At 34.3% G+C, this 23,931-nt stretch overlaps 2 protein-coding genes and 1 long non-coding RNA gene across 3 annotated transcripts; 1 reads left to right on the forward strand and 2 right to left on the reverse strand.

The window, feature by feature from the left end:
* Window positions 1-1,522: 1,522 nt before the first annotated feature.
* LOC104116797 (uncharacterized) lies at window positions 1,523-4,482 on the reverse strand. Its single transcript, XR_011410669.1, has 2 exons — window positions 2,675-4,482; window positions 1,523-1,729 (listed from the first exon to the last, which is right to left on the reverse strand). It is a non-coding gene; the product is annotated as an uncharacterized lncRNA (long non-coding RNA).
* A 1,631-nt stretch (window positions 4,483-6,113) lies between these two features.
* On the forward strand, window positions 6,114-10,666 carry LOC104116801 (uncharacterized). Its single transcript, XM_009627742.4, has 6 exons — window positions 6,114-6,325; window positions 7,201-7,355; window positions 7,535-7,752; window positions 8,342-8,951; window positions 9,379-9,900; window positions 9,988-10,666. Exons 1-6 carry the CDS (start codon window positions 6,156-6,158, stop codon window positions 10,095-10,097), a joined length of 1,785 nt encoding a protein of 594 aa, XP_009626037.1. The 5' UTR covers window positions 6,114-6,155; the 3' UTR covers window positions 10,098-10,666.
* A 792-nt stretch (window positions 10,667-11,458) lies between these two features.
* LOC104116811 (long chain acyl-CoA synthetase 4) lies at window positions 11,459-20,561 on the reverse strand. Its single transcript, XM_009627750.4, has 19 exons — window positions 20,281-20,561; window positions 18,479-18,542; window positions 18,278-18,367; window positions 17,745-17,801; window positions 17,085-17,133; window positions 16,723-16,799; window positions 16,224-16,263; window positions 16,042-16,136; window positions 15,437-15,604; window positions 15,235-15,345; window positions 15,077-15,164; window positions 14,888-14,954; window positions 14,318-14,393; window positions 14,101-14,218; window positions 13,633-13,878; window positions 13,402-13,541; window positions 12,876-13,058; window positions 12,495-12,614; window positions 11,459-11,655 (listed from the first exon to the last, which is right to left on the reverse strand). The coding sequence occupies exons 1-19, from the start codon at window positions 20,430-20,432 to the stop codon at window positions 11,623-11,625; spliced, it is 1,974 nt and encodes a 657-aa protein (XP_009626045.1). The 5' UTR covers window positions 20,433-20,561; the 3' UTR covers window positions 11,459-11,622.
* Window positions 20,562-23,931: the final 3,370 nt, after the last annotated feature.

A 23,931-nucleotide genomic window follows, 5' to 3' on the forward strand; every position in this document is an offset into this window, starting at 1 on the left:
GGAATTGGATAATTTTTGTATGGTTGAACTCGTACTGGAACGGGTGTTCGAATTCTGCGAGTTTTTCCGGGATTTGAGACATGGATCCCACTGTCGAATATTTAAATGAATTTAGAATTTTTATCCGGGAAATTAGTAAATTCATATGGAATTAATTGTTTCTCTCCTATTCTTTGTCAAATATTAATTCTTGAATTCCTACATTAATTGTTACATGCTATTTGAATTATGTGTTTTAATTGTTATTTGACATTTAGCATATTAAATATTAAACTGCTTATTTTCTCCTTGATTTCCATAATAATTTTCTATTTGTCATTGTTTGTTTTATAATTAAATTATAATTATTGTATGCTTGTTGTCTTATAATTTTATATTAATTGTAATATTTATTGGGGAAATTTCTTCTATAAGAATTGGTAAATGGATATATTGGAGGATTGAGTTGCACGCCGCAACAAAATTGATTGAAATGGATATATTGGAGGATCGGATTGCACGCCGCAACAGACTTATTAAAAAGTTCATATTGGAGGATCGGGTTGCACGCCGCAACAAATTTATTAAAAGTCAATATTGGGGGATCGGACTGCACGCCGCAACAGACTTATTTAAAAGTCTATATATACTTGATTGAAATAAATATATGACAAACTTGATTACAAGGAATATATTGGGAGAGCGGGTTGCACGCTGCAACAGAATTGAATGTGAATATGTTGTGAGAGCGGGTTGCACGCTGCAACAGATTTGATGGAAATGATAATTGGTTTACGACTGCTGAATTGACTTCAATTATTATAAATGAGTTACCTCATTTATTTTTATTATTTATTGTTGTTACTAATATTGCGTACAGGCTAATGTAAGTGACTTGCCTTAGCCTCGTCACTACTTCGTCGAGGTTAGGCTCATCACTTACCAGTACATGGGGTCGGTTGTACTGACACTACACTCTGCACTTCTTGTGCAGATTTCGGAGTTGGTCCCAGCGGCATAACGTAGACTTGCTCGGATATCAGCTACCCAGAGGAGACTTGAGGTATAACTGCATGGCGTCCACAGTTCTGAAGTCCCCGTCTATTTTACTTTAGCTGTGTGTTTATTTCCAGACAGCTTTATTTTATTCAGACCTTTATTTGTATTATTCTAAAAGCTCGTGCGCTTGTGACACCAATTCTGGGATGATATTTAGACACCGTTATTATTTTTATATATTATTCACTACATTTCAGACTTTACTTCCACATTTGTTCTTTGTTATTAATTAATTTAAAAATTATTTTAAAAATAAATAATATTATTCTAACGTTGGCTTGCCTAACAAGTGAAATATTAGACGCCATCACGGTCCGAAGGTGGGAATTTCGGGTCGTGACACTTACAGTAGCAAGAACAATGGCAATAACAGTTGAACAGAATTGGCACTTCACTTTTGCCGCAGAAATTTAATCTTGAATTATATTTCCTCCTCTTCAACAAACAATAGAAAATTTAATTTGGTAGTTGCTCGCTTAAAGCCTCAACAGAAAAGTTGGATATTCCCATTGCTTGATGGTTGCAGAGTTGTCTGTGTTGTACAGTGAAGAGAAAGTCAAGTCTTTATGGGTAACAATGGCGATGAATTCTACTGGTACTCAAGGCAGTGTGTCATGTCATTGCTATCCTCATTTGCATATTTCAGTTCAAATATTCAGGGAAGGGAGAGCTGGTTTAAATGCAGTAATTGCTGTAGAGGTAGAAAAATATTCACAAAATGGTCAAGATCTATATGAGTTTTAATCACGCAAAAACCATATAAATAGATGTATTTTTAGGTCAATTGAGTGAACACATTGATCAGTTTTTTCCTTTCAGTCTATACTCGTCTTTTGAATAGTCAACAACAACAACAAACCCAGTGTAGTCCCAAAAGTGGGGCTTTTGAATCTAAGTCAATTACAATTATTTTTTTTTAAAAAAAGGAAAAAAAAGGCTAACATTAATATTTAAGTCACATGGAGTGGTTTTTTTTTTTTTAATCACGTTGTCATAAGAAACATCTGAGCATAAATAGTAGGTATGTCAGTAGCATTGAAGAATAGTTGTTTGTGGTTTGGCAAGCAAAACATACATAGTAGAAAGAGCAGATATGAATTCCAAAGATGACTTATTGAGCGTGAACCATCTGTTTATACCCAATGATTCTTCAAGTTAATAAGCTTGGCATTTAGATAATGCGAAACAATGATTACTTTTCCAATTACCAGCATAACTACATGAGACCAAAGACACATTCTACCAACACCATACACCAAATAAAGGTATTTGCTAAATAGTTTAATCAAGCAGACGTAATTACGTAACAGTTGGGGATAAATCTCAATAGCTACAGTCCCAGAATAAGACACTCAGTATGCAAAAGTTCAAAGAGAGTCCCATTAGGAGCATACTCAAAATCCATCATTCTGGTAAAGCAACATGGAACTTGCATGAGTCAAGTGTTTTTATCAAGTTAATTGAAATTCTGGAGCACAACTTTGCCTCCCAATTTCAAATCTCTTAATGGACAACGAACACGGTTCAGTTCCATAAACTGTTGATTCTTTATTACACCAATCAGTAAACCTCAAACATGTCAAATTCAACACTTTAGAGATGTAATTATCCCATCCACGCAAGAGTAGAAACTTACCAAGAAGGACAACATCAGAAACTGCATTTTTGTGGCACAGATCAAATTTCTCTGGCAGTTCTGGAGTTGATCCGAATGCAATATCCATAAGTCCCACACTCATGACATGTTTAGAAATTGTTTTATGCAGAAGAAAGTTGAGTTCGTTAAGACATTAATAACACACTTTTACAATTTCAAATCTCTTAATGGACAACGAAAACAGTTCAGTTCCATAAACTGTTGATTCTTTATTACACCAATCAGTAAACCTCAAACATGTCAAATTCAACACTTTAGAGATGTAATTATCCCATCCACGCAAGAGTAGAAACTTACCAAGAAGGACAACATCAGAAACTGCATTTTTGTGGCACAGATCAAATTTCTCTGGCAGTTCTGGAGTTGATCCGAATGCAATATCCATAAGTCCCACACTCATGACATGTTTAGAAATTGTTTTATGCAGAAGAAAGTTGAGTTCGTTAAGACATTAATAACACACTTTTACAATTTCAAATCTCTTAATGGACAACGAAAACAGTTCAGTTCCATAAACTGTTGATTCTTTATTACACCAATCAGTAAACCTCAAACATGTCAAATTCAACACTTTAGAGATGTAATTATCTCATCCACGCAAGAGTAGAAACTTACCAAGAAGGACAACATCAGAAACTGCATTTTTGTGGCACAGATCAAATTTCTCTGGCAGTTCTGGAGTTGATCCGAATGCAATATCCATAAGTCCCACACTCATGACATGTTTAGAAATTGTTTTATGCAGAAGAAAGTTGAGTTCGTTAAGACATTAATAACACACTTTAACAATTTCAAGTCAATGATTCATCATTGTCTATAGAAGCAACCCTATCAACCCCTACATAGCAATCACCAATAAAGAAGTTAGGAATGTCAGAAATTAGTTCCAAACATCTTAATCGAACATGTTGTGTATGAAGTTTTCTAACTCTAATAGGACTGCAAGAAATAGCAATACGTAAAGACATGAAACACAAATAAAAGATAAAAAGTAAATGACACCAACAAACAGTAAATTTAACCTGCTTTTAGGGAGCTTAGATTTCCAATCAAGCGTTATGTATAGCTTCACGCCTTCACATGAGCTAAAAATATAGTTGTGAGGGCAGGGTAGCAATAAATATGCTCTAATCAGCCAATTGATTCATATAGGTCTTAGAGGCACATCAGCAAACACCTTGAGTGCTTAGTCCACTTCAAATTCCAGTAAGCAAACAATAAAAAAAGATTAAATAAGTAGAATAAAACAAATCGTAATGAAAAAGTATATCCCAAATCAAGAGAAACCAAAATTCCAGCAGCAATTTTAATTTAATGATCACCCAAATAGAGCTCGTATCAGATACAAATAGAAAAAAATGGATAAACTTTAAAAGAGTAAAGACCCAAATTCTGATTACCAACAAATTAAAGAAGTATAAGGAAGTACAATAGAGAAAGGAGAGGCAGTAGAAGAATGCAACCCCAGCTTCAAAGTCGGAAAAAGAAACCCACGATTCCATGAACCTCAACAGCGCAGCTATAACCACGGTAATACTAACTGTTAATAAAAGGTAGGAATCGAGAAAGCTGAAGGAATTGTACACGTATGATATGCACAAAAACAAAGCCATATTCTTTTTTCTCTTTTTCAGTTGCCCATTGAGTAACAAATATCATTAGAGGAGTAATAAAGTAATTCGTATGTTCTAACTTATATAACACTTCTATCTTTTTGGATGTCCCAGAATATTTGACTCCACTATATTTTTATAATGCAACTTTCAATAACTCAAACATATTAAACTACTCAACTTTTAGACTTTGATGTAAAAAAAATTTATCAAATTAAATATAAAGTTAAATCCAATGCAAAATCAAATATATTTCATATAAAATGAACTAAAGTGAGTAATATAGCCAAGTATGCCAACTATACTCTCACCGTGGATGAAGCGCTTTACTCTTTTAATGTGCTATTTTTCGGCGTAATTCCGTATTAGTTGGGCTCCAAAGCAGATATCGAACATTGTCCGCATGGAGACAAAGAGGATGCATTTGTACAATTTTATGAGCAGCCAGTCCAAGTTCGATGATTTTAGAAAATTTTGAAAAACCCTCAATTCCAAACTTTAGAGTTTAGCATCGGTAGCTGGTGAATGTTATCAATGTTATCTTGGAATTTTCTAAGTTAGACAACAATTTTATTATGACCAGATTCTTCTTTTTTCATCTCTGCTTTCTTTTCCCCTCTTCAAATATACTAGTTTAGTAGTGCATTGTTTATTGTTGTGGACTCCTTGTTCCGCTAAATAGGTTTGCGTTTAAACCATAACATATTTTAAAGAATTCATATTCTTAGTGTGACCGGCTCTAGTAGTTTTACATGTTTTTACGTGCTTGAGAGAGAGTCTTGGAGTAACGGTAAAGTTGTTTTTGTGTGACCTATAGATAAGTTACGGGTTCGACCCGTGAAATCAGTCATTGATGCTTGCATTAGAGTAGTCTTTATATCACATCCCTTGGGATGCAGTCTTTTTCCGGACCCTGCATAAACAAAGAATACTTCGTGCGCTGAACTACCTTTTAGTGCGACTAGCTCTAATATTTATATCTTTGTGTTTTTATTAATAATAGATAAATCTGTAGTTTTCATCTTTAAAATTTAGTGAATGATGGACATAATTCTCTATCATTTTTTACTTAAATATCAATTTTTGAATATTATATCTTGATAATAACGCACGAAAAAGAAAAGGAAATCATTACAATCAAACAACCAATTGTGTCTTGATTTCACATTAGTTGAAGTGAATATATGAATCCTCTGTATTTATTTTGCTTTATCTAGAGGCGTTCTATATATTTCAAGGTTCCAACACTTAATAATTTGTCCTTTAAGATAGTTTATTAATAGTTCTTGAATGTCACAATTATCTTGACACTGACATACATATTCGTATCAATAATAAGAAGAATCCTTATGAACACTTATTGTGTTTTGTTCTTAAGCTAAATTTGCGTCAAAGCCTAAAGCATAGATAGATCATTTAAGACAACTTCCAATCCATGTGATATGTACATCATTTAGTACCCTTTTAGTACCATCCAAAATCACTAGATTAATTGCCCCCAATAATTAAACTATTAAACGACGTACGTCAACAATTGTGATATGATGGATGAGATTCCTCTATCTTTAATCAGGGATTTCAATTTTGAATTCTGAAGATAAAACAATCACAGATAGGAAGAGCTTTTCTCTCTAAGGATCCAACACAATGCGAATCAGAATTAATTGGACCAGTAAAAAAAGAAAAAAATAGTATAAAAGAGATTAAAAGAAGAAAAAGAAAAAAAAAAAGAGAAGAGCTCAATTAAAAATTACAAAGTTTGACTTTGACTTCTAACATAAAATCTTGGAGGACACGTATTTGTGGTCATTTTTAGAACTCAGCACTTTCATTTTCCGATCCAGAAAATGGAAAGCCAACTGGTTGAGATGTGCATGGAATCGGCAACGCAGAGCCGTGACGCCGTCGAAGCGTGGCGGAGACAGCGGCGGACTCTGGAAAGTATGCCATCTCACCTCGCCGAAGCTCTCCTTCACCGCCTTCTTCGCCGCCGTCTCCTGTTCCCGTCTTTACTCGAGTAAGTTTATCCTAATTATCACCTCATTCCTTTTATTTTTCAGTATACTTAATTATTACTGTATTTCATTCCTGAAATTACAAATAAATGTGATCTTTCATAATCTAGCGGTTACTGGATCAGTTCGAGTTGTAATATTAAAGTGAATTTAGGAAAAATCCTATGAACAGTTTGCAGCTTTTTAATAACCATCTCAACTTTTAAAAGTCAATCAATCTGTGCTAGTTTGACTTCAGAAATTTGGTCAGATTGATAGTTGAAAAGAGAAAATGTTGAACGGAATAGGTTAAAAGGAGTAGTTTAGTGTGTAGATAATTGATGAACAAAATGGCCTGTCACAAAAATTAACAAAAAAACGGGAGAACAAAAGTAACTGAGAGTGTTTTATGCAAGTGAAGGAGTTGAATTACTTGTTATATTTTGGTCATAACTTTTTGTTATAGGCCCTTCAACCATCGAAGCTAAGTGTTATAGTCAAATTATAATTATTTTATGTGGTAGCTGGTTAGTGATTCTCGAAATTATGAGAACCATATTTGCGTTGGCCTGAGAAATATATGTTTGCAGGGTATTGGTTGTCCAAGGATTTGAAATGTTATTCACATCCTTGAAGCTGCATAATTATGAATTGTATTGCTTCCTCAGTGAAATGAGGCTCCTAGTGTTGGACTTCTGTGTTGCAATGATGATAGTATTGTCACCCCTAACATTTGAGAAACGGTTTAGCTATGTGATTGTAAAGTTGATGTTTTCTCATTATTTTACTAATTCTACAGTAGCGTACCATCAAAACCTAAAGCTGCTGACTTCTTTCTTCTGTGTGTTGGATTCATGCATAATCTACTCGAAAAGCTGATATATATTTTCTTGTCTAGAGTGTTTAAATTTTGTGTCGAGGAGATCGACTTAAGGGGGGAGAGCTGTGTGGATGCAGAATGGATGGCATATATAGGTGCTTTTGATCACTTGCGCTCTCTAAATTTATCAGATTGTAACAAAATTAACAATTCAGCCATTTGGGCTATTACAGGTAACCTTTGGCCTCTTATATTTTTAGATAAATGCAACTAACCTAGCTCATATTCTGTTATATTCTCTTCTAAACCATTATTTCTTTATTTTTTCCCCTTGGTTAACTTGTATTGGTTCATAAATATTACATGACACTCTAAATGTTTACTTACAGAGGTCTGCTTTTGTTCTCCTCAGGAATGACAAACTTAAAGGAGCTTGACCTCTCCAGATGCTCAAAGATCACTGACACTGGAATTAGACATCTAACATCCATCCCAATTTTGGAACATTTGTGGATCCCAGAAACAGGTGTCACAAATGATGGTGTGATACTCCTGTCTTCATTAACTAACTTATCTGTGTTAGATTTGGGAGGCCTGCTTGTGTCTGATTCGGCTTTGGATAATCTTAAGGTAGATCCTCTTTTTATGAGGAAATTCTGAGGTAGATCATCTGCTGTTAACATGTCTTTAAGATCTTGTCTTTCTTCTCCCCCACCTTTCCTCTTGGCGTATTAAACGTTTTATTTCTCTTTAAGCTTTGGGTTATGAGAAATTCTCATCCATTCTCAAGGACCTATGTTATGTTTTATGAAACATTCAAGGTTAATAATGTTTCTTAAAATTCTCAGTACCTTAAAATCTCAATTCTTACCACTAAGTAGAACGTTGAAAATAATTCCATAGTTCAAATCTATTTTGAAAAAACAAGTAGCGTTGTAGATGTTTTTTCCACTAAGTAAAATGTCACAATTTCATACATTTGTATAATTCAAATCTATTTTGAAAATGAAAAGATGGCTTGGTCTACTTGTGCCCTTTAAGTTACCTTGAAGGCTTAAAACAGTTGCTTTAGTGTCTTAGGCTTGAGCTAGCCTTATTTAGCCTACCCACTGGACTAAACTGTTATGGATTGTTCTTTTAATCATCTAGTCCTTTAATTGTACTTATTTAGAATGGTTGAACTTACTCAAGGTAAATGACACGTTTATGGTTCGGGTAGGTTCTCCGAAAGCTGCAACATTTGGATCTTTGGGGGAGTGAAGTATCAAACAAAGGAGCATCTTATCTTAAATGGTTCCCAAGATTGAGTTTTCTGAATTTGGCCTGGACCAAGGTCACTATGTTGCCAAGTCTGCCTTCCCTTGCATGCCTAAATATGAGCAATTGCACGATACATTCTTCATTCGAAGGAGAAGGACGGAAAGCTCCCCTTGCAAAGCTTATTCTGTCTGGATCAACCATAAGAGATGTCTCTGAAGCTTTCCAACACCTTGAAACCTCTTCCCTCTCTCTCCTGGATCTTTCCAATTCATCTCTTAATTCTCACTGCTTTTTGCCATATATGAGTGCTATATCAGATTTAGATCTCAGTGGTACATCTGCAGGAGATGAGTCAGTTGAACACATTGCATTTATAGGCCAAAATTTACGCCATCTAAATCTCAGCAGGACAAAATTAAGCAATGCAGGACTGGAAATCTTAGCTGGTTTTGTTCCCAATCTTGAAACTTTATTATTATCTTACACAGCCATTGACGATTATGCTATCCCCTTCATGAGCACCATGCCTTTGTTAAAAAGTATCAATCTAAGTGGTACAAATATCAGAGGTATGCCATGTTCTTTTCCTCAAAACTTCCTTTTACTTTTTACATTTAGTTTCTTTTGTGGTCCTCAATTTCTCCTTCATTGGAAACTAGATAGGTGTAGATGATGCTTGAACACTTGAAGACAACACCATAATGTCAATATGTATCTCACTTGTAGGCTAGTCTATTACACGATGAACACGCTTGTAGAATTCCAAATTTGTGATGAAAATCATTTCCGAAAGATCCAAGTGTGCTTTACATTTATTTTCAGATGTCATCATAGATGGATGCATTTTATGCCTTATCCAACCAAAATTAATTAGAGTGGAACTTAAAATAGCAGTTCAGTTGCCTATTGAGGGACACTTCTTTTCCTGTAGGGTTAGGACAACATTAGTCTCTTCTCTCTTCATTCACATGGTTGTGTAATCTGCCACAATGCCAGGTATGGTCAACGAGGTGGATTCTGATCCTAATTGCATTTCATCACTGTCTGGGTTATGTAATCTTGATCATTTGGAGAGATTGGATTTGGAGGAGACTCGAATCAAGGATTCAGCTTTGGCTCCTTTGCCGAGCTTTCGTAAATTGAGCTATTTATTTTTACGGAGTGGTTCCCTTACCGATACCTCTTTGCATCAGTTGTCATCTATTAGAAGCTTGGTAACACTAGGGATTCGTGACGGCGTGCTCACTAATGCTGGGCTCATTGTATTCAACCCTCCACCATCTATGACGATTCTTGATCTCAGGGGGTGTTGGCTGTTGACAGAGGATGCACTGTTGTCCTTTCAGCAAAAGCATCGTCAAGTTGAAGTAAGGCATGATCTTCTTAGTATTGCATTGGTCAAAAGGTTATCTATTCACTCATCTTTGTCCCAAGTGACCTCACGGACCAAACTATACAAACATAAGCAGGGAGGGCCATCAGCATCTCCCCTTAGATCTAACAGAGACAGTTTTCTTGGTGAGGCATCGTCAAACTTTTCTCGGTCTAAAGTTTATGCTTGTATCTGTCTTGTCTGATATTACTTCTTTCATTATCTCAAACTAGATCAAAGATTGAAGTACACCAGAGAAGAACTATTTGCACTGAGGTCTGCGTCTGCCCCTAATTCCAGAGATAATGATCTGATACCTCATGAGCTGGCAAATGATGGATAAAATTTGTTGGTTTCAGTTCATGCATGTATTCTGTTACCGACCAATAGTAGTTCTTGAGTTTCTTTTTCAATGTAAGAACTTTTAATATTTCTTTTAAGAGTGATGCGAGTGTGACTCAGGATGGTAAATAGTACAAGCCCAGGCCATGTTAGGGCTGTTGTAACGTTCCACTGGCTTGTTGTCTCAATTACGTGGCATCTGCTTGTGGCCAATGACCTTACAAAATTTTCAGAGCACTTTTTGATGCGAGTTGCGGAACTTCTGATCTCGCAAAGCTCAGTTAAGCAGCAATATTTACACATCCTGCTGATTCGTGGATTCGTATAAGATTTTATATTGACTCAAATTACCAACAGTTTTGAAACACACACGGAACAAGATTTCTTAGGAAATGTGCTATCCCAAGCAACTCAGGACTGGATTTGTTGGATAATCCCCAAGTTTTTGTAATGGTGTGTGTTTAGCTATGATTCTGGTCATTTTTGTAGCATTTCATTGTATTTTACGAATTCTGATCATTCTGGGAACGTTATTTATAATGTGTACAAACTTTGAAATATCATTTTTGAGATATGGATCATAAATTTACATAACAGGTAAAAGAAATGACTGCTACTGCATCACATAAGGAGTTACTCCTCTGGAAAACTCTAGTTGGTAACTCGACAAGCAAGTAACCTGAGAAAGCTTTTATACAAAAAAATTGTTTGATTGAGAGTAGGAGAAATGGAAAAAAATGGAATTTGCGACTGGATCTTTTTGGCATTTTCTGGTAATACCCACATTAGCTATATTCATCTTAAACAATGTTTACTCAAAACTACAAATTGATTTAGTTGACTCCCATAAACTCATTCAGGTCAATTGGTTTGTATTGTTCAAAGCATACCATTGAATTCATTCCAATTCCAAACTGCCTATACATTAGTTCTTACACTAAATAGAATCCCCTTTGCGAGTTGGGAAGACAACTAAGATGGACCATAGATGGTAATCATGGTTGATTCGAGGATTTTATGAGGCGGAGCGAAGTCTTCTATCATGTTTCGATTATTTTATAACGCTTAGGTTCATGATCTATCTTTTATGAAATGCCTATAGATGAAGTGCTTTATTTCAAATCAATTCTTCATATAATCGTTTCATTCCACCTCAGTGGTCACTGACTCAAAATTTTACAAACCAATAAGAATAGTGACATGAAAACTCGATTAAAACAACCTTGTCACTAGTGGTTTGAGTAATGACGTAAATTCATCTGCTATTAGTATTTGAGGGGGATACTATTTACACTCCTATGATTTTTTTTTTTTCCTTTTAAACCATAAAACTGCAATATTGAGCTATTTAAATAGTACTAGTAACACAACAAATAATTTTGCTTGTATAACAGTCAAATCCAATTTGATAAAACAATCTAATCATCTTCATGTGATATATACAGTGCAAAAACAAAAACAAAAGGATAAATTAAGGTTGAAAGATCAAATGTAAAAGAAGGGGCAAGTAGTTTCAGCCGTTAGATTCATTTGGTCTTGTACATGTTGTCAATCACGTCCTGCGCAATTCAAAATTACATCAGGCAAAAACATGTAAACAAATACTCCGTAAACAAGTTGCACACCGAATCAACAAGAATTTAAATGTTGATAGATATATCTTTTCCAATTTAAATAGATAGCATTATTAACTAATAATCTGGTAACTTAGCATCGGAGTAAAAGGCCTCAAAAACAACTATAGACGTCCAGATTAGTCAATTACGTATTTGACATAAACCAAGGCATTTCACTTGCCGGTATAATATATAATGTGTGTTAGTCCACATCAACAACGGTAAAGTTGTTGCCGTGTGACCAGGAGGTCGCGGGCTCGAGTCGTGGAAATAGCCTTTTGCAAAAATGCAGGGTAAGGCTGCGTACAATAGATTCTTATGGTCCGGCCTTCCCCGAACCCCGCGCATAGTGGGAGCTTAGTGCACCAGGCTGCCCTTTTAGTCCGCATCAACGGATCGAATGTCTGAATTTACTTATAAAAAGTTTATTAAGAGTACAAATAATTCATCTACTACTTTTTCATGTCTATTAAGATTATATTGTTACATCGACAACATGAAAATAAAGCATAGAATGAGTAGTAACATTCCGCGTTTACGCAGGGTCCGGGGAAGGGTCGCACCCCAAGGGGGTGTGATATAGGCAGCCTAGCCTGATGCAAGTATCAGTGGCTGATTCCACGGCTCGAACCCGTGATATAGGTCATACAGAGACAACTATATCATTGTTCCAAGGTTCCCCTTCGTGAAAAGAAAAGGAATAAAAATGTAAAATGAATGATCAAAAATTTTGGAAAAGTTGATTGCTCACAAGATCCACCAGCAGATCAAAGAGAAATTACCTTGTAGTATTTGAGCAACTGGGGTCTTTTCTTCTTAAATGTAGGAGTTAGAAGGTCTCGTTCCATGTCAAATGGCTGAGGATCAAGGTGTACAGCTTTTATGAATTCAAACCCCTTCAGCTGCAAAAAGTTGATCATATTTATATAAGTTTCAGAATATCTCCTTAGGATGGAGTGCTTTTCTTCCATGCGTTTTATCCTATGTTGCGCGGACTCTCCAAAATATTACCGCACCTGTGACGGATCCTCCAAATATACACTACTTTTAGAGAATCGACACGCACCCGGAGAAATTTTCGGAGAGCCTGAGCAACATAGGTTTTATCAAAGAGTACAACACAAGCACTATCAGAAAAAGCAACTGCAATGAGGAGAAATAACCTTCTTTTCTTTTCCAGCTTTTGTGAGTTCTCCAAGTATGTACTCCTTCACTTTTGGATTTTCACACAGGGAATCAAAATCCCCAGATACGCCATTATGTTGGGCCCATTGTTCAACTGCTCGTTGGTTTGGGTTAAGAACAGCAACAAGGAAAGACTCGAAACTGTTTCCATATATCCATATCTGGAGTCAAAGTAGAAAAAGAAATGAGTCCACTTTCATCAGTTCACGACTAATATGAATAGACTACGTCACCAGTTAACCAGAGTATCTAATCCAAAAAAATCAACATGAAAAAATACAGTCTGGTTGAATAACAGTCCTCTTTCGTAAAAGCATATTATTTCCTCGAAGCTAGACCACAAACAGTCGACATTAAAGATGAATATTGCTCAACCTCGTTCATGTAGAAAGCAGAAATTGCACGGACGAAGTGGCCGAAGATACCAATGAAAAGAAAAGTATCCCTTCTGAACCATGTTTTTGCTATAATTAAGAGGCCATTACATCTAAAGTAGATACTTACAGAGTCAATAACAGGATTATTGCCATATATATTCTCCAAATTCTCGACAGCGACATATTCACCTTGTGAGAGCTTGAAAATGTTCTTCTTGCGATCAATTATTTTCAAGCTACCATTTGGTTGCCACTCACCAATATCACCTGAAGAAAGAAATGTTAGATCCAAGGTCCATTCAAATTCTATCTGACAAGCAGACATTAGTCAGTTCAACTTCAACACGAAAAAACAAACCTGTGTGGAACCACCCATCAATCATGACTTCTTTTGTTAGGTCCTCACGCTTGTAATAACCTGAAAAAAGAGTGTCACCCCTCACGCATACTTCTCCACGTGGCGTGCTTGATAGAGCATCATATGCCATTTCAGGGACGGACTCCAAGCACACATCCACATTGGGCACCGGGGGACCAACCGTACCAAGCATATCATACTGGTTTGGTAGTGAGACAAATGTACCAGCACATGTTTCAGTCAAACCTAAATGAGAATAGAAAGACACGACGTTCATTATCCAGCAAATAACAAAGCCTTGCAATTATTACATTTATTGGCTCATCAGTGACGATCTACGAGATGCTCCCATCAACCAAGTTTTATAAAGATGATTTTACATTCTACCATTTATGTTTGAGATAAAAGCTAAAAGACAACACTTTCTTATTTCAGCTAAACTCGTAATATGTTGAAAGAATGGGATACCATATCCTTGAAGAACATGGCAACATGCCACAACTCGCAGAAAAGCTTCCACATGAGCTGCAAGGGGCGCTGCTCCAGATAATATAAGGCGTACTTTGCCTCCTAGCCCTTCTTTTACCTAAGCAAAAGAACAACAGGAGTTAGGGACTAACTGGAAGATGGAAAGAAGAATACGAAAAAATGGATTTGCTAGCTGCTCCAAGGGCATTTCCAATACCTTACTGAAGACAACTTTGTCAGAAAGCGGAGAAGCTTCGAAGTGTTTACGTCCCTTCTTCAAATTGTGGTGTTTGCTGTAGAATCTCAAAAGTTTAGGTAACAGCCTCCACCACTAAAAATAACTCAAACTAAGATTTACTTTTTATGCTAACCAAAAATCGCAACCAAAGTTCTCCAATATACAGTAACGTAAAGCATGGAAGAAATGATCAGTTTAAATTCAAGTGCGAAAAAGCATGTATGCAAACAGAAAATATTATTTCCTCCATCCAATGTTAACAAGCCTCGGTTAGCTTTCTAGGGAAAGTAAAATGCTTGATTTATTATACTGAGTTTGGTATATAAACTATCAAATGACAAGAGAAAGTCTAGAATTTGTCCCCATCAAATTTGTAATAATATAAAGTAGTATTAGTTTATATCAATATGACCCTTTTATATAAATAAAAAGTAGTTTATTAATTCTTGTTGATTGTCCACAAAAAGATTACATTAATCTGAATAATTGGAGGAGAAAAGTTATAGTTTAGGGAAAGAAGTCATAATTTAGGGATGGAACAGCACTTACTAAGCATAGGCAAGATTGAACAATGTGCTTTTAAGCAGACCCCCAGAAGAAATTTTCTGTTGCAAACCTGAGAATGTTTAAACGAACTAGTCAAAACATATCCAGCATTTCGACAAGACATAGAAGGCACTCAGTCAAAGGTACGCCAATAAGATAAGAATGTGAATAATTGGACCGCAAAGATATTACCTGAATATATTCTGTCTAGTACCCGAGGTACAGCACAGAAGATAGTTGGTTTCAGCTCTCCAATATCTTCGGTTAGTAACTTGACATCCTGCGGACATGATTAGGAATGCATAAGTATAATCTGTACCATGATTTAGCTGAAGATCTGAACATCTTACCCCTCGCCAAAATCCTATTGAGGCACCATGATTAATGAAACATTCTTCGATAACCCGATCAAAGATATGTGCCAGGGGAAGATATGAAAGATATACATCATCCACTGTCAACTGCAACGTGAAAAGGTCAGATCGTCAAGCCTATAATATAGCTATGCTTTACATCAAACGGCAGGAAAATTAAGAACAAATAATTCATTACCGACTCATTCACACTCCCAAGCAGACGCTGTACTCCAGCTATAAGAGTAACAATGCTATTATTTGAAATCAGCACACCTTTGGGATCTCCAGTCGTTCCACTAGTATACATTATTGTACAAATGTCTTCCTTCTTTTTCACTGGAAGATCAAATTGTTTTTCACTTCCCTGCACATTGAGGAGTTTGCGCGTTAGTTCAAAAGGCATATAAACAGTTTCATGTTGGTCATCGTAACAGATCATTCCATGTAAATGTCAAGACTACAAACTTATTCCAAAAAGTTGATCAATAATTATTTCCAGTAACATCACTGGCTGCATTTTACGAGCCTAAAACAAATATTACAATGGAAACAAGAATTTGAAGGTGGAATCTGAAATTTAGCAAAAACAAAAACAAGATTAAACGAAAAATGTGCAAATCTAAGTTAAACTCGAGTCATGTAACTCTATATATGAGATTAAGAAATCAAAAAATTTTATTCCCCATTTGTTGTCTTTCAAAACCACAATCTTAGTATCAAAATTATAACACTCCTTTAATCATCACCTCTAACAAAACACTAGACAAATCTGATAACTATAGAAGTAAAGAGAAGTCTTACCAATTGTAGAAACTCGTCCCACGAGTATAGAGCCACCCCACACTTTTCAACCTCTTCCTTCTGTTGAGGAGTGACATTCCCAAAACTCACAACAGCTGGTGATTACAAACAGGAAACTAGTTTGTTATACCATTTCATCGATCCACACTTTAAAATAGGAGCTGAATTTATAATCGACTTACTCTTCAAGTACTTTGCTGCATTTGGAAAAGTTTTCAGAAGCTGAAAAGGGATGAGCACATATTTTAGTAAGAAAGGACATCCCTAGATATTAAAAGGCACAGCCTCCCAAATATAATAGTAAAACATTTGAAGCAACAACCTTTAGAAACCACAATTTTTGCCTTTGCAAATAGATTTCCAAGGAACCATCTCAAACACAGTGGTGTCAAGGAAAATATAGAATACAATGTGCTACCCAACATGATATTATTATGGAACAGTGATATTTGAATCTGAAATATGTGTATCTTTTTAAAACAGCACACTGATGCTCAAACAGATTAGTCTTATTACTGAATTGGTGAGTCAAATTGATTCCACTATCAAGCTCTTAATGAGTCGTGGCTTATGAGACATGACTGTTCTATATCAAGCATGAGGATCGCCATGCCTGTGGAGTCAAACGTCTTAGAATATAAATCAGCCGTCTATCAAAGGTTTAATTTTGAACACGCATACCTCAGGAAGTTTTTTCTCTTCAACAAAAGCAATTTTAACCTCAGCATGGTTAATGATAAATTCCACTGCACCAGCACCTAAAGCACACGAAGAAGATTATTTTCAATCATTACATAGAATGAGGTTCCTTCTATTTTCAGTGATAAACATAAAATAAAAGGCCACATGATATGATTAATGGGTGATAAGTCATCTGGCTATCAGACTGCATGAAAAAAGGCATCTTGTTTAAACAATCCAAGAAGATGTCTTCTATTTATAAAAGTAACACCAAGAATGATAAATTACAAAAAGAAAAAGCAAACAATAGAAAAATGAGGAAGACACTCAAACCACTATTCTAACCGGAGGAGGATGCATACCTAAGGTGTCATACAGAGGAACACAGTAAAGTCCATGAGCATTGCATGCCTGCAATCGTGGAGTCGTTATCAGAGCTAACAACAATTAAGGAGAAGGATTAATTTTTAAAATATCTTAAAACAAAAGATTGATATGATATGCAGCAGAAAACAGGACCATCAAAAGGCTGATACGCAGAAGGATAGAAAGTGGGCTCAGCCAATCTATATCTTCATTTAGAGGTGAAAAGAAAGGCACATGCGAATATATGAGTCCCAACCGACCTCCTAACCCACACAGTGCTTACAAGAATATTCAAGCATAGGCAACCTTAACTATTTCATTAAATCAGGGTTCCTCCTATTTGTCATATTCAACCATGTGTTATATACGAAATAAATATATGGTTGTTTAAATTTAAAGTGTAACACCAGCGATTCAACCGAGAGATATTAGCATAGAAGAAGAAAAGATGACATTCTGATTGCCGAAGATAATCAGACTAACTATGATCGATACATCTAAAATTAAATGTTATGTACCTCTTCATCAGCTAGGAAATAATTATACGAATAAAATACAACCAAAAAGTAGTAGTAGAAGTCCTTAATTTTGTTTGATGACCATCAAACAGACAAAAGGAGGAAATCGAAAAAAATAGAAGGAATAGAAAAATTAACCTCCATGCTCATTATCCACTCAGGGCAATTGGCGCCATAGATACCACATTTGTCTCCCTAACATCAGAAATCAAATTGAAGTGAGATACTGATTGAATGTAAAAATAACCAAGGAAAACGAGCAATAAGAGACTGGCTAAAAAGTCCTATACACGAGTCCGCACAAGTAAACAAAAGGCAGAGAACACACACTAACTTCAAAAAGAATAAGTGAAATGTAATTCAACAATAAAATCTCTCCATTGTTAAGGAAGTGAATTCTAAAGATCCTAACTGAACCATCGGATAAAGTGAACCAAGCTTTTTGTTCACCCATCAAAAAAAGAAGAACAGAAGTGAACCTAGCTTTTTGTTGCTCCTAATAGAACTAGGCAAAAATGAGTAGCTAAACTGCACAGATAAGGCGTCATCATCTGCAGTATTTGATGACACAACTCAAACACTAGAAGGTAAATAAGAATTTATAGTTGGCATTATTCTCGCAGTCAACCAAGCTTTCAGCAAAGTAAATCAAATAGAATATAGGAACTCACTTCGTCCACACCACAGCTACGGATGGAATTTCCTACTTTAATCACAATGTCATATACTTCTTTGTAAGACATCCACACATACTTGCCAGGCTGAAAATAATAACAAATACACAAATCAGCTAAAAGCAATTTAGAAAAAGAGAACCCCGACAGATGTAGGAATTACAATATATGCAAAAACTACTCATGGTAACAACGTACTTTTCCATCTACAATCTCACGGCGTCCAAGCATCCGATTGTTAGGATATTTTTCCACTGACAAACTGTGACATAGACAAGAAAATGCCTGTAAGATCTGCTATTGGATAATAATGAAATTAGTCATTTGAGCACACTGGCAAATATCTATAAGCATTTATTGACTAAAAGAAATAGCTGCATGTTCTAACAAACTACCAGATCAACATTTACTAGAATGAACACGGACAATGACTGGTGGAGTAAAAGTTTCGGCTTGTACAGTCCTAGAGCAACCTTGTATATGAAGTTATCCTGAATAGAGGAGCACAATAAAGCTCAAAAATCTACACGCCCCAAGCACCTACTTGGTGCCACTTTTTCGTAATACTTAAACTTACCTTATCATAAAAAATTAAAAAAACTCGAAAATCTAATGTCTTTCCTTACTAATGGAGAAAGACCTACATTGAAGTGATGTCAATGAATCAACTGTACTCAATCCCAAACTAGTGGGGTTCCACTATATGAATCCTTTCCGTCCATTCTGCTTCATACAGGCCCATTTTGAATTTATATTCTCTATAGAATTATGCCTAATTTATTTAAAGATACTCACTCTTACAGAGCAAAACAGCCTGCTATGATTTTTTAGCTTTTTATTTTTATAACCGAGAAATCTCCAATCGCCAACTGGCGCACAGTTCGAAACTCAATGGATATTGGATAATGGCCCCACCCCTCTACCATTCTTCACTTAAATACTACTCTACCAGGTTACTGTCTGCAGCTGGATTTGAATCCATCACGCTGTATCACGAGCTGCAATCTTACCACTAGACCAAAGCAGATGTATTTCCTATATTCATGCTCAAGGCAGTACAATGTCTTAAAGGTAAAGGCATCTATGACATGCATGTACACGTGACCAGTAGTAGCATTACCAGTGAAATCATGTAACTTATGTATATAATGAATTGCCAAAAAACTATGACTTTTTAATCATATGAAGTAGTAAGAGTGAAGATTTTGCGGAAAAAAGGAAAAAGTCAACATCAATTCTTGGAACTTTTTGTTACTTATCTCATTCTCAACACAAAAATTTTTTGCTACTCATCACATGCATAAAGCTAAAAGACTAGATCTTTTGTAGCCGAATTAAACAATTGGATCCAAAAAAAATTAAAATCAATTTTTATCCAATTTAAAGAAAAATTAGAGAAATTGCCAATATTCTGCAGAAAAAGCTAGTAAAAGTCAAAATCAATTTTTGGAACTACTTGTTCATCATACACATAAAGCTAGAATACTAGACCCTTTATAGCCAAATTTACAATCAGATTAAGAAAATATTATTAAAATCTAGTTTATCAAAAAATAAATAAAAGCCCATAAGAATTGCGAAGGACATTTAAAAATTAGATCAAATTTATATATTGTGCAAAAAAAAGTAAAATAAAAATCAAATCTTTGAACTTTATGCTACTCATCAGATACATAAAGCTAAAAAGATTCCACCTTTTCTTAACCCAAACAAACAACTAAATTCAACCCAAAAAAAAAAAAGATCAAAAATTTCAATTTAAAAACAAAAAAGACAAGAACCCAAAAGAATAGCAAATCAAAGTAACAGAAAAATTAGAACTTTATGCTACTGATCAAATACATAAAACAAAAATGCTCCACCTTTACTAATCGAAACAAACAATCAGATTCAACCAAAAAAAAAGTCAAGTTTTTAAATTAAAAATAAAAAAAGACAAGAACCCAAAAAAATTGCAAAGTAAATTAACATAAAAAGATTAAAACTTTTTAAGTCCTAACCGGAAAATATCCCAACAACTGTCAAGTCCAGGAATAGGAGGAGGAAACCCATCTTTAGCAAAAAGACTTCTATAAACAGCACCCATTGATGGCTTTCCATTTTGGGCAGGTTTTGCTGGTTCAACTTCTACTATGAACTTCTCTTGTGCCATTCTTGATCCCTTTTTTTCTCTTCTACAAATACCCAAAATACAGTCAATATATATATACAGAATATATGTGTATGAGGAAATTGGATTAAATGGGTGTCTTTAGTTTTGGGAGGGGAGGGGGTAGTAGTTGGGTGGTGTTGGGTAAGCTGAAACTTGAAAGAATGAGAGAGTTGTATAGGCTGTAGGAATTTTCTTTGAGTTTTGGCCTTTCTTTTTTTTTTTCTTTCTATTTTTGGCCTTTTCTTTACTAAGTGGGAAAAGGAGTTGTAGTTTTCTAACAGTGAATATTGACCAATGCCAAGCTTTTGGTCCACTTGTGGTTTTATTACTGCTAGTTTCTGAAATAAATACAGGTAGCTTGTTGGACTATTCCAAGATCCAACCCTATATTTTCTCCCTTTTTTATATTCTGATTTTATTGCTTTACTCTCTTTTTTCAACAATAGCGGTGTTTACTTTAATTATTTATCCAATATATGTTATCTTCAATTAAGTATATATATCGAGTAAATTTGTTCATCAAGACTTAGACAGATAGAAAAAATATAAATTTGTACACTAGGCTCTCGTGATTTTACAATAATGTTAACTTTTTATGAACAAGTTGTTGACTAATTAAATCCATATCAATGTCTATAATAACTAGTAATAAGATCATCTAAAACATTTTAAATTATATGAACTAATTATGTTAATAATTTTTATGTTGATTGTCATGTTTTCGGGTTATTGATCCACATTTTATCTTTGATCTATGATTGAGAATTGTTTTTTATCATATAAATGGTGTACCCTATCTAATAAATAGTTATATAAAATTAATTTTGTATGTAATTTGATAAGGTTAATGCAAAAATAAAATTAAATAAATAGGAATAGTTAGATAGATGAACAAAAATTATATATCTCACCTCAAAAACTTCATAAAATTGGAAGCAAGATTACTCTTCTATTAATAAGGATAAAATTGGTAGCAAGATTACTCTTCTATCAATCTTCCTTATTATCGCTATCTACTAATTCTAAATTAAAGTATTTATAGTAGTCACCTTCTACATTATGTGTCCTAAATTCTTTTACCTTGGTTTCACTCCATCATTGTTTATTCGTTGGTCCTATTCACCCCTTTGCCAAACTTAATCCTATGGTTTTAGATAGCCTAACATTTTCGTTAAACATCGATTCATATTTAATGTGATGTATTATTATAGTAGTACATAAAGCTACTGCTAACCTGAGCTGTATAGTCTAACTTCATTCAAAAATAAAACTTGAATTTTTACAGAATCAAATTCTAAAATTATTTTTATTTTGATCATTTCTTAGATTCTGTTGAATTTTATCGAATCCATTTTCTATTTTAAAGCGAACAGTTACTGCTTGTTTGGATGGTTGTTATCTATCGTTTCATAATGTATCATATAATATTGTATTGTACTGTATCGTTTTGATGTATACAATGTTTGGATAAACTGTATCGTTTGTCGTTATTCCATGATGTCATACACCAACTGAGTTTTATGACCTTCTGATACGCAACCCTTCTAGCTCCACCCCTAGGTTTTATGACTTTCTGATACGCAATTGAGTTTTCCAGATCAATTATCAAATGTCAACTACGTGACAAACAGGGGCGGACCAACTTAGTAGGTGCGGATTCACGTAAATTTAGTAGCTTTTGCATATATCTTGTATATACAACAACAATCCGGTAATTTCACAAGTGTGGTCTGGGGAGGGTAGTGTGTACGCAAACCTTATCCCTACCCTAGGGGTAAAGAGGCGCACATACCTTGTATATGTATTAAAAAATTCATTAAATATTTATAAATATTTGATTGTAAATCCAGTTGCTAATTGTATATTTATTTGAGATCGATATACGAATCATAAATTTCAAATTCTGAATTCGCCTCTAGAGTGACAAATAAAAATCATATTTAGCAAATATTTAAGGAAAATTTATAGAGTCCTAGCACTAATAAGTAATTAACAATATGACAACTAATTAACTACATTTCCAACACAGCCCTATAATGCTGAAACAATCATTCTCACAACTTTCTCTCCCTCAATTAGTGCATTACATGCTCTAATTAACTGCTTTTAACTCCAATTGTTATACTTATAATATATTAACTTTAATAATATATTGTGTTGTATAATTATTGAATACATGATGAATAGTAATGTTATATATAAATATACATTATATTACTAATATATATTCATAGCATCTCAGACGGTATATATATATATATATATATATATATATATATATATATATATATATATATATATATAATACTATCTTGTATGATGTATTTATGGTAATACACATACAATAATATAATTACAGTTATTCATAAAAAATTTCAGCTATTGTATGTATAAAATGTGTATTAATATTAATAATAGTGAATAATTAACTTTTGAAATAAATATGTACATGTTATAAATATTTATATACACGATATAATGATGGTATTTAATAGTGTATAAATTACAGTGATATTCTACTATATTATATACACCGTATTATATATAACTAATTAATAGTGGTGTTCTAGTATATTAATTTTATCATATTAGTTCCTCTTTAATGTGCTTCAAGCCCTTATAGCCAAGTTGAAATTATAAAAAGAGAAGGAAAGATCTTCCAAAATCCTCCATGATAAAGTAAAGAGCAGAGAGATGGGTAAAGTATAAAGAAGGAAGTACATAATGTACGGAAATAGGAAAGAAAAAAGGAAAGATTGTTTTTAAATTCTGGGAGATTTTTTAGGGGCCTAATAGAATTGGTCAAACTTTTAAATTTAAATTCAAAATAGATATGCTAAAATGATTTTTTTTTAAAATTGCTATTTTTGGAATAAACAAAAAATATTACTATTATTTATGAGAAAATTCTTTAAAAAGGGAGAAACCGTGTACAACAATTACTTTTAATGTTTTTGAACTAATCAAACTCTCTAGATAGAGTGCCATAACTTTAGTGAATTATCAATGTTTATAAAATTCAAGAAATTAAATACGGGTAATAATTCTCCCATAAGTCTAGAACGTGGACGTGTTCCACCTCACGAACTCGGTCTTATGGGCGAGGGGACTACGAAATAATTATAATTTAACACCAACAAGGAAAAGTATTCTAGTTGACTTTCTCCTGCAAAACGTACAATTCTTCCCATTATTATTACATTAATAATATTCTCAAACTTTATAAAAATTATTCTCTCAATTTTATGGACAGTACGGACACCATGGTAAGGAAAAACAACTATGAATATAAGATGAAATGTTAAATTTATAAAGCAAAATAGTCAAAATTGAAAATTTTATGTGCCCTTTTTTTTTTGGTTGGAAAGATAAGTTGCATTAATTAAACATATGCGTACATAGATGTTGATGCCTGGGCAACATATTACAAAAAGAAGAAGTACTAGATATAGCAGGTAAGTTAGAATTGCTAACTCTAATGTGATTAGTGTTACAATCC

Source organism: Nicotiana tomentosiformis, chromosome 8, assembly GCF_000390325.3.
Source record: "Nicotiana tomentosiformis chromosome 8, ASM39032v3, whole genome shotgun sequence".
NCBI lineage: Eukaryota > Viridiplantae > Streptophyta > Magnoliopsida > Solanales > Solanaceae > Nicotiana > Nicotiana tomentosiformis.